Source organism: Nerophis ophidion, linkage group LG06 (assembly GCF_033978795.1).
Source record: "Nerophis ophidion isolate RoL-2023_Sa linkage group LG06, RoL_Noph_v1.0, whole genome shotgun sequence".
In the NCBI taxonomy this organism is placed as follows: Eukaryota; Metazoa; Chordata; class Actinopteri; order Syngnathiformes; family Syngnathidae; genus Nerophis; species Nerophis ophidion.
In genome coordinates, this window is record NC_084616.1 from 75,933,081 (window position 1) to 75,945,807 (window position 12,727).

The 12,727-nt window shown below is 42.6% G+C and overlaps 1 protein-coding gene across 1 annotated transcript in view; it reads left to right on the forward strand.

Moving 5' to 3' along the window:
• The window catches only part of celsr3 (cadherin, EGF LAG seven-pass G-type receptor 3), a 245,899-nt gene that overhangs the window by 99,786 nt on the left and 133,386 nt on the right, over positions 1 to 12,727 (forward strand). The window contains 3 exon segments of the mRNA XM_061904867.1: positions 8,080 to 8,213; positions 8,216 to 8,242; positions 12,104 to 12,229. Coding sequence (XP_061760851.1) covers positions 8,080 to 8,213; positions 8,216 to 8,242; positions 12,104 to 12,229 — 287 coding nt within the window.

Sequence of the window (12,727 nt, forward strand, 5' to 3'; positions counted from 1 at the left end):
TCTCGTACTTCACATCTTTTATTTCTTTCAACACGCTTTCCTCTTATCTCTTTCCCAGCTTAAAAAACACCCCAAAGAGCCAAAGTGTCCTCATAGAATTTAGTGGGAGATCATGTGAAGTTAAGCGCACTATTACAGTCATAACGGAACTCATTTCTGGCAATTACAACTGAGTCTTGCTGCGTACAAGATGTTGCTTTTCAACTAGAAAGTAAAAAACAAAAAAACAAAAAAAAAACCCTACCAACTTCCAAAAAAGGACAAAGCTAAATTCCACATCTGTTGCCTCATACAGGTGTTAGACTTGTAAATAACTGCACTAATATACGGCAAACAAGATATTTTTATATTTATTTTTAAAAATATATGTTCGAATGGTAACATAAGATATCAAGTGGTGTTCTCGTTATGTTTTTCTTGTTTTACAAAATGCAACTTTGAGCTGTCACTTTAACCATCGTACAGGAATAAAAGTAGACACAAGCAAATACACTATTTTTTTATTACTTTTGATGACAAATGTGTTGTGGGAGGAAGGATTATTGATTTGGGATTTTACTGTGTACATTTCTTTTTTTAATACACCCACATAGGTGTATAAAATGTATATATATGTATATTAGTCTGTGTATATATATGTGTATGTATGTATATGTATATATATTTATATATATATATATTTATACTGTATATGTATGTGTGTATATATTAGGGCTGGGCAACGATTAAAAACTTTAATCGAAGTTAATCGCACGATTTCTCCGATTAATCGCGATTAACTGCATTGTGTACGCAAAGCCCAATAATGAATTCAAAAGTAGTGTGTAGTGCACCTTTATTGGAATATTCTCCCACATGAACAAAAGCGCCAAAACATTTGTTGTGCAAACACAATTTAAATCAGTCCTTGTTAAACAGTAGCAGTTAAATAGCATATTTGATGAAAATCAACTCCAAAAATGTAAATACAAACATTTAAGCTTATTGCCACTGCCAGGGTATTTAAGTTATCCTGTTTGTTATGGAAAATAAATATAATCTACATACAAATCTCTGAGCCACAATCATAACATCTGAACAGGTAATTTCTGAGGTAACAGCAGAAACATTTTTTTTATCAGGGATCTTATGTTTAAAAAACCTATATTATAGGTAGTGGGCTGTTTTAGGGAATTTTGGATCAAATTATCCGTAGTAGCAATATTAATAATGTTGTGTTTATTCTGCGTAGTGCACTTAAAATAATTATGACCATATCTAGGAATTGATATGATGGGAATTTTCCGATTGTTTGCTTGGTGCTTTGATAAACTGAAGGCATCATATACATGGTACTATATTGTGATGTTATGAGCCAGGGGAAAAAAGAACTACCCTACCCAGCATGCAACAGGAGTGAGGAGCATGTATAGGTTGTGTCGCCATGACGGCATCTTGTATGTTGTGATATGCACGCTCTGAAAGCAAACGTTAAGAACTCAGCCAACACTCCTGGTCTGCATTATTCATAAATAGACAGACAACACATATACTCCGCTGCTTCACAGGCCGCTGGATGTAGCCGGCAAAGTATTCCCATGCTAGCTAGCCGGTCTAGCAAGCACGCCTCATTCAGTCCAAAACGGCCCGATCTATCCACATCCAGAATTGTCTGGCGGTCGTAAGTGATCCCGGAGTGACCACGCTGTAAGCCAGCCAGGAAATTTGCAGAGTTGTCCGGTATTTTTGCCAAATGTTCCATCTTTACCAAGAGCCCCTCCACGCCGGGCGACGCCATCTTGTTAAGAAAAGGCGTTAACAAAATAAAAGCATGGAAACAACATACGCAAATGTGCGATAAAATAATTGTCGGCGTTAATAGATTGATGAGTTAACGCGTAATTAACGCATTAATTTGCCCACCCCTAATTTATATATATGTGTATTCAATGTGTAAAAATATATGTATATATAAACATACATGAATATGTATATATATTTATAAATATACAGTATATGTATATACATATATGTATGCATAAATATGTGTATATATGTACAATGGTGCAAAAAAGTATTTAGTCAGCCAGCGATTGTGCAAGTTCTCCCACTTAAAATGATGACAGAGGTCTGTAATTTTCATCATAGGTACACTTCAACTGTGAGAGACAGAATGTGAAAAAAAAATCTAGGAATTCACATTGGAGGAATTTTAAATAATTTATTTGTAAATTATGGTTGAAAATAAGTATTTGGTCAACCATTCAAAGGAGGTTTTGGCTCAAAATCTCACGATACATGGCCCCATTCATTCTTTCCTTAACACGGATCAATCGTCCTGTCCCCTTAGCAGAAAAACAGCCCCAAAGCATGATGTTTCCACCACCATGCTTCACAGTAGGCATGGTGTTCTTGGGATGCAACTCAGTATTCTTCTTCCTCCAAACACGACGAGTTGAGTTTATATCAAAAAGTTCCATTTTGGTTTCATCTGACCACATGACATTCTCCCAATCCTCTGCTGTATCATCCATGTATCCATTTTGGTACAAACTCAACTGGTCGTGTTTGGAGGAAGAAGAATACTGAGCTCAATGACACAACGGCAGTGACTAGGATGGCGGAAGCGAGGATCAAACCTGGAACCGTCAAGTTGCTGGCATGGCCGCTCTATTATAAAATAAAATAAACAAACCGTATTTTGATATAGATACCGGAATTCCTTGACCGCCTGGTCAAACTCGTGACACTTCCCCCGTCAACATTTTCAAAACGGAGGAGGCTGATTTCAATAGCGGTAATTTGTAATCACATAAAGGGAAGAAGATTAAGAGCTATTCAGTAGGATTTAGGCTCCAAGCTTACATCACACTCAAATTTTTACTGCGTACCTTTGGTAAGTGCCGGAGTGAGAAGAGGTTTTGAAATAATTAGCGCATTAGGGCTTCACGGTGGCAGAGGGGTTAGTCCGTCTGTCAATCAATCAATCAATCAATGTTTACTTATATAGCCCTAAATCACTAGTGTCTCAAAGGGCTGCACAAACCACTACGACATCCTCGGTAGGCCCACATAAGGGCAAGGAAAACTCACACCCAGTGGGACGTCGGTGACAATGATGACTATGAGAACCTTGGAGAGGAGGAAAGCAATGGATGTCGAGCGGGTCTAACATGATACTGTGAAAGTTCAATCCATAATGGATCCAACACAGTCGCGAGAGTCCAGTCCAAAGCGGAGCCAGCAGGAAACCATCCCAAGCGGAGGCGGATCAGCTGCCTCACAATACGAAGGTCCTGCAGTCCTGGGTTCAAATCCAGGCTCGGGATCTTTCTGTGTGGAGTTTGCATGTTCTCCCCGTGAATGCGTGGGTTCCCTCCGGGTACTCCGGCTTCCTCCCACTTCCAAAGACATGCACCTGGGGATAGGTTGATTGGCAACACTAAATGGTCCCTAGTGTGTGAATGTTGTCTGTCTATCTGTGTTGGCCCTGCGATGAGGTGGCGACTTGTCCAGGGTGTACCCCGCCTTCTGCCCGATTGTAGCTGAGATAGGCGCCAGCGCCCCCCGCCACCCCAAAAGGGAATAAGCGGTAGAAAATGGATGGATGGATGCTTACTTTTACCGCATGCCTTTGGTAAGCGCAGGAGTGAGAAGAGGTTTTAAATTAATCCATTGTTTACAAATTTGGTAAATAAATAACCCAAAAATGTATATTTTGTTGATTTCTTACTGTACCGAAAATGAACCGAACCGTGACCTCCAAACCGAGGTACGTACCGGACCGAAATTTTTGTGTACCGTTACACCCGTAGTGAATGTGGAAGTCGTGTCAAAGCGCTTTGAGTACCTTGAAGGTAGTAAAGCGCTATACAAGTACAACACATTTACCATTTATTAGTTTGTTGTGGGTGGAGTGCCATCTCCGGGTTGGGGGGGAGACCCTGCCCCAAGTGGAGGAGTTCAAGTACCTAGGAGTCTTGTTCACGAGTGAGGGAAGAGTGGATCGTGAGATCGACAGGCGGATCGGTGCGGCGTCTTCAGTAATGCGGACGTTGTACCGATCCGTTGTGGTGAAGAAGGAGCTGAGCCGGAAGGCAAAGCTATAAATGATAAATGGGTTGTACTTGTATAGCGCTTTTCTACCTTCAAGGTACTCAAAGCGCTTTGACACTACTTCCACATTTACCCATTCACACACACATTTACACACTGATGGAGGGAGCTGCCATGCAAGGCGCCAACCAGCAACCATCAGGAGCAAGGGTGAAGTGTCTTGCTCAGGACACAACGGACGTGACGAGGCTGGTTCTAGGTGGGATTTGAACCAGTGACCCTCTCTCAATTTACCGGTCGATCTACGTTCCCATCCTCACCTATGGTCATGAGCTTTGGGTCATGACCGAAAGGACAAGATCACGGGTACAAGCGGCCGAAATGAGTTTCCTCCGCCGTGTGGCGGGGCTCTCCCTTAGAGATAGGGTGAGAAGCTCTGCCATCCGGGAGGAACTCAAAGTAAAGCCGCTGCTCCTCCACATCAAGAGGAGCCAGATGAGGTGGTTCGGGCATCTGGTCAGGATGCCACCCGAACGCCTCCCTAGGGAGGTGTTTAGGGCACGTCCAGCCGGTAGGAGGCCACGGGGAAGACCCAGGACACGTTGGGAAGACTATGTCTCCCGGCTGGCCTGGGAACGCCTCGGGATCCCCCGGGAAGAGCTAGACGAAGTGGCTGGAGATAGGGAAGTCTGGGCTTCCCTGCTTAGGCTGCTGCCCCCGCGACCCAACCTCGGATAAGCGGAAGATGATGGATGGATGGATGGATAGTTTGTTGTGTTTGGTTCCGTGTGCATGTTTTCCGTGACGTTTCTAACCGTGTCTGCCGCTGACACCAAAACACAGAAAGGGTGACGTGCGGCCTTCCGGGTAATCCGTAATCACGTTGGCCCGTGTCATGTCGGCGTTGAGAAAAGCCCGCCGCGAGAGAAACTGGATCAGAGAAGATCTGGCTGTGTGCACATCTCTCCTCGTCTCTGCGCGTGTCGTCTTCAGGACTGACTTTTTTTGTTCGAATGTGACAAAAGTTGAAGTTTCATCTGGGCCGTTTCGTCTGTCGTCTCCTTTGTTCCACTCGAGTGAAACTAAAACGACGACAAAAAAAAAAAAAAGTGTCCCGGTGACAGCTCATGTCTCATTTTTTTATGCAACATGACATATTCTTGGTTTCCCTGAGCCCACCTTCCATGCATCTTGTCATCCATCTCCACGTCTTGTTACTCTCTTGATGTTTGCTGTGACGCACATTTAATCTTTGTTTATTCTTCTGGCTCCCAGGCGGCCTCCTGTCATCTTTTATCATTTTTTTCTTTTTTGGTTAACAACCACACCCTTTTATTTTCTGCTGCTTTATTCTCCCTCGGCCTTGAAATCCACCTGATATTTAATGTCATATTTAATCTCCTCCTCCTCCATCTCTCTTCTTGTCTCCTCTTTGCAATGTCTTTCTGCCCCAACCCACAACATGACCACCATTAGCATCTGATTTGTTTTTGAAAAAAAACAAAACACTGATTTTTCTTTCCCCTGACAATGTATTTAATCTTTTGCTTTGTTTAATCCAGGGGTGTCCAAACTTTTTCCACTGACGGCCGCACACTGAAAAATCAAAGCAAGCGGGGGCCATTTTCATAGTTTTTCTTTTAAAAACCAATACAATATATGTATAAAAAATATACATTCAGGCCTCCACTCAGTTATGATCCTGGGGACCCCAAAGGATTTTGGTGAAAAAAAAAAACATTAAAAATTGTGTCATTATTCAGTATTATTATTTTCATTATTATTCAAGTTTTAAATCTCTAGATCGAAAAAAAGGGAAAAACAAAAAATATGCAATATTTTCACCCAATAACATTTTTTTAGGTGGAATATTTGATATTATATAATAATTGAACCCTTAGATTTTGATTTTGATTCATTATTATTTTGGAGCAATGACACTTAAAAACAAATCACACTAAAATAATTGGGGATCCAAAAGTGTCCAATTTATTAAAGTGTTAAAAAATAAATTATATATATTTTTTTACCATTTACTTATAGCACAATAATCTCGAAATCAACTTCAGATCCATCAGTCAATAATTAGTTTTATTGTTGTTATGTTTTTTGTTTGTTTTAGGCCCTTCTTTTAAATAAAAAAAAAAACAGCTCTGTTTTTTTATATGGCAAAACACAAAATATGCAACATTTTCCTCCAAAAAATATTTCAAAATGTGACTTAATTGGAGCCTTGAATAGGTCAATAATTTAAAATGACATTGATTTTGATTCATTATAATTTTTTTGAGAAAGAAACAGCCTGCATGGCAGCTTTGTGTTATTAGTGTAAGCATTGCAACAATTTCTTGTTACATTTCACCTGTTTGCTCTTTTATACCACTTTTTATGTCTTTAATTTTTTTTTCAATTGTATTCTTAAAATGTGCCGTGGGGCCGTTAAAAAATAACCTGTCGGCCACACTTTGGACACCCCTGGTTTAATCCCTTCCTCCCTCCTTTCTTCTTATTAAACCGGGCGACATCTGCTCTCCTCCATCCATCCATCTTCTTCCGCTTATCCGAGCTCGGGTCGCGGGGGCAGCAGCCTAAGCAGGGAAACCCGGACTTCCCTCTCCCCAGCCACTTCGTCTAGCTCTTCCCGGGGGATCCCGAGGTGTTCCCAGGCCAGCCGGGAGACATAGTCTTCCCAACGTGTCCTGGGTCTTCCCCGTGGCCTCCTTCCGGTTGGACGTGCCCTAAACACCTCCCTAGGGAGGCATTCAGGTGGCATCCTGACCAGATGCCCGAACCACCTCATCTGGCTCCTCTCCATGTGGAGGAGCAGCGGCTTTACTTTGAGTTCCTCCCGGATGGCAGAGCTTCTCACCCTATCTCTAAGGGAGAGACCCGCCAAACTCATTTCGGCCGCTTGTACCCGTGATCTTATCCTTTCGGTCATGACCCAAAGCTCATGACCATAGGTGAGGATGGGAACGTAGATCGACCGGTGAATTGAGAGCTTTGCCTTCCGCTCAGCTCCTTCTTCACCACAACGGATCGGTACAACGTCCGCATTACTGAAGACGCCGCACCGATCCGCCTGTCGATCTCACGATCCACTCTTCCCTCATTCGTGAACAAGACTCCTAGGTACTTGAACTCCTCCACTTGGGGCAGGGTCTCCTCCCCAACCCGGAGATGGCACTCCACCCTTTTCCGGGCGAGAACCATGGACTCGGACTTGGAGGTGCTGATTCTCATTCCGGCCGCTTCAGAGTTGGCTGCGAACCGATCCAGTGAGAGCTGAAGATCCCGGTCAGATGAAGCCATCAGGACCACATCATCTGCAAAAAGCAGAGACCTAATCCTGTGGTTCCAACGCCTTGACTGCGCCTAGAAATTCTGTCCATAAAAGTTAGCTCCTTCTTCACCAAAACGGATCGGTACAACGTCCGCATTACTGAAGACGCCGCACCGATCCGCCTGTCGATCTCATGATCCACTCTTCCCCCACTCGTGAACAAGACTCCTAGGTACTTGAACTCCTCCACTTGGGGCAGGGTCTCCTCCCCAACCCGGAGATGGCGTTCCACCCTTTTACGGGCGAGAACCATGGACTCGGACTTGGAGGTGCTGATTCTCATTCCGGTCGCTTCACACTCGGCTGCGAACCGATCCAGCGAGAGCTGAAGATCCCGGTCAGATGAAGCCATCAGGACCACATCATCTGCAAAAAGCAGAGACCTAATCCTGTGGTTCCAACGCCTTGACTGCGCCTAGAAATTGTGTCCATAAAAGTTATGAACAGAATGGGCGACAAAGGACAGCCTTGGCGGAGTCCAACCCTCACTGGAAATGTGTCCGACTTACTGCCGGCAATGCGGACCAAGTTCTGACACTGATCATACAGGGAGCGGACCGCCACAATAAGACAGTCCGATACCCCATACTCTCTGAGCACTCCCCACAGGACTTCCCGAGGGACACGGTCCAATGCCTTCTCCAAGTCCACATCTGCTCTCCTGACGCTTATTAACTCTTCCCTATCTCCTTCTTTATTAGGTCTCTGGATCTGACAGGTCCATTGTTCTTGGGCGGAGTTCCCAACGTTCCTGACAACTTCCCGTTCGGCACCAGGGAGTTTATCGGCTGTATGAAGGAGCTGCACATTGACAACAAGCCGCTGGACCTCGCCGGTTTATTGCCAACAATGGAACTGTCCCAGGTCAGATTTTCATTCCTGTGGGTTCTACTTATGTAGCACTTTTCTACCTTTTTTTCACACACACATTCACACACTGATGGCGGGAGCTGCCATGCAAGGCGCTAACCAGGTCCCATCAGGAGCAAGGGTGAAGTGTCTTGCTCAAGGACACAACGGACGTGACTAGGATGGTACAAACCCCGTTTCCATATGAGTAGGGAAATTGTGTTAGATGTAAATATAAACAGAATACAATGATTTGCAAATCATTTTCCACCCATATTCAGTTGAATATGCCACAAAGACAACATATTTGTCTCCACCTTTAGGGCGATTCACTTGACAACTTTGGTGTTTTTGTGCGACGTCGGAAGCAAAACGTGCCTGAAAGCACGAGTTCCGCTCTGCAAATGACACCGCCCCCGTTCAATCAAAATATAAAACCTGACTTCCTTGACTTGAATAGGAAAAATGACGCTAATGATTTTTTTCCACTGAAAAGCACATTGTTGTTGTTGTTGTTGTTGTTGTGCAGCACAATGGAACACATTCTTCTGACGTCACAACAGGTTTTGGCACATTTAACTGGCCGCGCTATTAAAACGTTGCATGTAAACTGTCATTGAGCATTGTGCTATTGTATTCCTCCAAGTATGTACACACCTGTTTCTCTGTGGCACAATCTGCCACTTTGAATCCAATATAAAGCACTATACACTACTTTATATTCAACAAAAATAACAAGGGGGTTATGGATTAAAGTTCTGTTTAAGAAAAAAAACCCAACTTGCTGAACTGTCCTCCTATGCAACCACCCTGCTGACACACACACACTCTGTCACTAGTCTTGTGGTGCACTCAGTCTACAAACCCTGTTTCCATATGGAAATTGTGTTAGATGTAAATATAAACAGAATACAATGATTTGCAAATCCTTTTCAACCCATATTCAGTTGAATATGCTACAAAGACAACATATTTGATGTTCAAACTGATAAACATTTTTTTTTTGGGGCAAATCATCATTAACTTTAGAATTTGATGCCAGCAACACGTGACAAAGAAGTTGGGAAAGGTGGCAATAAATACTGATAAAGTTGAGGAAGGCTCATCAAACACTTATTTGGAACATCCCACAGGTGTGCAGGCTAATTGGCAACAGGTGGGTGCCATGATTGGGTATAAAAACAGCTTCCCAAAAAATTATCGGTCTTTCACAAGACAGGATGGGGCGAGGTACACCCCTTTGTCCACAACTAGGGGCGGCATAGTTGGTAGAGTGGCCGTGCCAGCAACTTGAAGGTTGCAGGTTCGATTCCCGCTTCCGCCATCCTATCCACTGCCGTTGTCTTTGGGCAAGACACTTTACCCACCTGCTCCCAGTGCCACCCACACTGGTTTAAATGTAACTTAGATATTGGGTTTCACTATGTAAAGCGCTTTGAGTCACTAGAGAAAAGCGCTATATAAATATAGTTCACTTCACTTCACTTCAACTGCGTGAGCAAATAGTCAAACAGTTTAAGAACAACGTTTTCTCAAAGTGCAATTGCAAGAAATTTAGGGATTTCAACATCTACGCTCCATGATATCGTCAAAAGGTTCAGAGAATCTGGAGAAATCACTCCACGTAAGCGGCATGGCCGGAAACCAACATTGAATAACCGTGACCTTCCATCCCTCAGACGGCACTGTATCAAAAACCAACATCAATCTCTAAAGGATATCACCACATGGGCTCAGGAACACTTCAGAAAACCACTGTCACTAAATACAGTTTGTCGCTACATGAATTGATTAACGTGGACCCCGACTTACCATGAATTGATCAACGTGGACCTCGACTTAAACAAGTTGAAAAACTTATTCGGGTGTTACCATTTAGTGGTCAATTGTACGGAATATGTACTGTACTGTGCAATCTACTAATAAAAGTATCAATCAATCAATCAAAACATCTGTAAGTGCAAGTTAAAGCTCTATTATGCAAAGCGAAGGCCATTTATCAACAACATCCAGAAACGCCAAAGGCTTCCCTGGGCCTAGGATCATCTAAGATGGACTGATGCAAAGTGGAAAAGTGTTCTGTGGTCTGACGAGTCCACATTTCAAATTGTTTTTGGAAATATTTGACATCATGTAATCCGGACCAAAGGGGAAGCGAACCATCCAGACTGTTATCGACGCAAAGTTCAAAAGCCAGCATCTGTGGTGGTATGGGGGTGCATTAGTGCCCAAGGCATGGGTAACTTACACATCTGTGAAGGCACCATTAATGCTGAAAGGTACATACAGGTTTTGGAACAACATATGCTGCCATCTAAGCGCCGACTTTTTCATGGACGCCCCTGCTTATTTCAGCAAGACAATGCCAAGCCACGTGTTACAACAGCGTGGCTTCATAGTAAAAGAGTGCGGGTACTTTCCTGGCCCGCCTGCAGTCCAGACCTGTCTCCCATGGAAAATGTGTGGCGCATTATGAAGCGTAAAATACGACAGCGGAGACCCCGGACTGTTGAAGGACTGAAGCTCTACATAAAACAAGAATGGGAAAGAATTCCACTTTCAAAGCTTCAACAATTAGTTTCCTCAGTTCCCAAACCTTTATTGAGTGTTGTTAAAAGAAAAGGTGATGTAACACAGTGGTGAACATGCCCTTTCCCAACTACTTTGGCACGTGTTGCAGCCATGAAATTCTAAGTTAATTATTATTTGCAACAAAAAAAAAGTTTATGAGTTTGCACATCAAATATGTTGTCTTTGTAGCATATTCAACTGAATATGGGTTGAAAAGGATTTGCAAATCATTGTATTCTGTTTATATTTACATCTAACACAATTTCCCAACTCATATGGAAACAAGGTTTGTAAATGGTGGGGATTGAACCTGTAACCGTGAGGTTGCTGGCTCAGCCACTCTCCCAACTCCGCCACACCGTCCCAGATATCATATATGTATATATATATATATATATATATATATATCTTGACTGGATTATCCAGAGAATAGTGCTCGATACCGTGATAGAGCGCAATATGTAGGTGTGGGAAAAATCACAAGACTACTTCGTCTCTACAGAACAGTTTCATGAGGGGTTCCCTCAATCATCAGGAGATTTTTGCCCTGATGATTGAGGGAACCCCTCATGAAACAGTTCTGTAGAGATGAAGTAGTCTTGTGATTTTTTCCCACACCTACATATATGTGTGTGTGTGTGTGTGTGTGTGTGTGTCTTGTTTGGATTATCCAGAGAATAGTGCTCGATATTGTGGTAGAAAAATCTCCTGATTGAGGGAACCCCTCATGAAACAGTTTTGTAGAGATAAAGTAGTCGTGTGATTTTTCCCACACCTACATATATGTGTGTGTGTGTGTGTGTGTGTGTGTGTGTGTGTGTTTGTGTGTGTGTGTGTGTGTGTGTTTGTGTGTCTTGTTTGGATTATCCAGAGAATAGTGCTCGATATTGTGGTAGAAAAATCTCCTGATTGAGGGAACCCCTCATGAAACAGTTTTGTAGAGATGAAGTAGTCGTGTGATTTTTCCCAAACATATATATATATATATATATATATAATATATATATATATATATATATATACATATATATATATATATATATACTTAGTCTAACTTCCTCTCAAAATACCGTAATTGATGTCACCACATGGACACGGCCGTAGATACTACACACAACTGGGCATTGATTCCCCTCAACAGTAATGTCTGATCCTGTTCTGTCTCCCTGTAATGTTTGTCTGCTCTTGAATGGGATTGTGCTGAAAATCTTAATTTCTCCTCAGGGATTATTAAAGTGATTCTGATTCTGATTTGAGATGTAATGTTTACATTAACACATTGTATGTTCCACTTTTCCATCATAGGCTGCAGCGCCAAACTTCCCTACTGTAAATCGAACCCCTGTCAGAATGGAGGAACCTGCCGGGTCAGCTGGGAGACGTTCTCTTGTGATTGCCCACTCGGGTATGGAGGGAAGGACTGCAGCCACGGTCAGACCCTTTTTTTAAAAAAAATGTTTGTCATTATTCTTTGATGCCATGAAGTAGGCAATATGGCCTTTTATTAATATATCAATATTTTTGGGCCATGTCATGATACACGATATTTATCACGGTATTTAGCCTTAGCCTTGAATGAACACTTGATACATATAATCACAGCAGTATGATGATTCTATGTGTCTACATTCAAACATTCTTCTTCATACTGCATTAATATATGCTACTTATAAACTTTCATGCAGAGAGGGAAATCACAACTAAGTCAATTGACCAAAACTGTAACTTAGATATTGGGTTTCACTATGTAAAGCGTTTAAGGTCCTTGGAGAAAAGCGCTATATAAATATAATTCACTTCACTTTAGGCAGTCACACGGAAACTCCACACGGAAAGGTCCCCAGCCTGGGTTTGAACTCAGGACTACTCAGGACCTTTGTATTGTGAGGCACATGCACTAACCCATTTCCCACCGTGCTGATCACATTA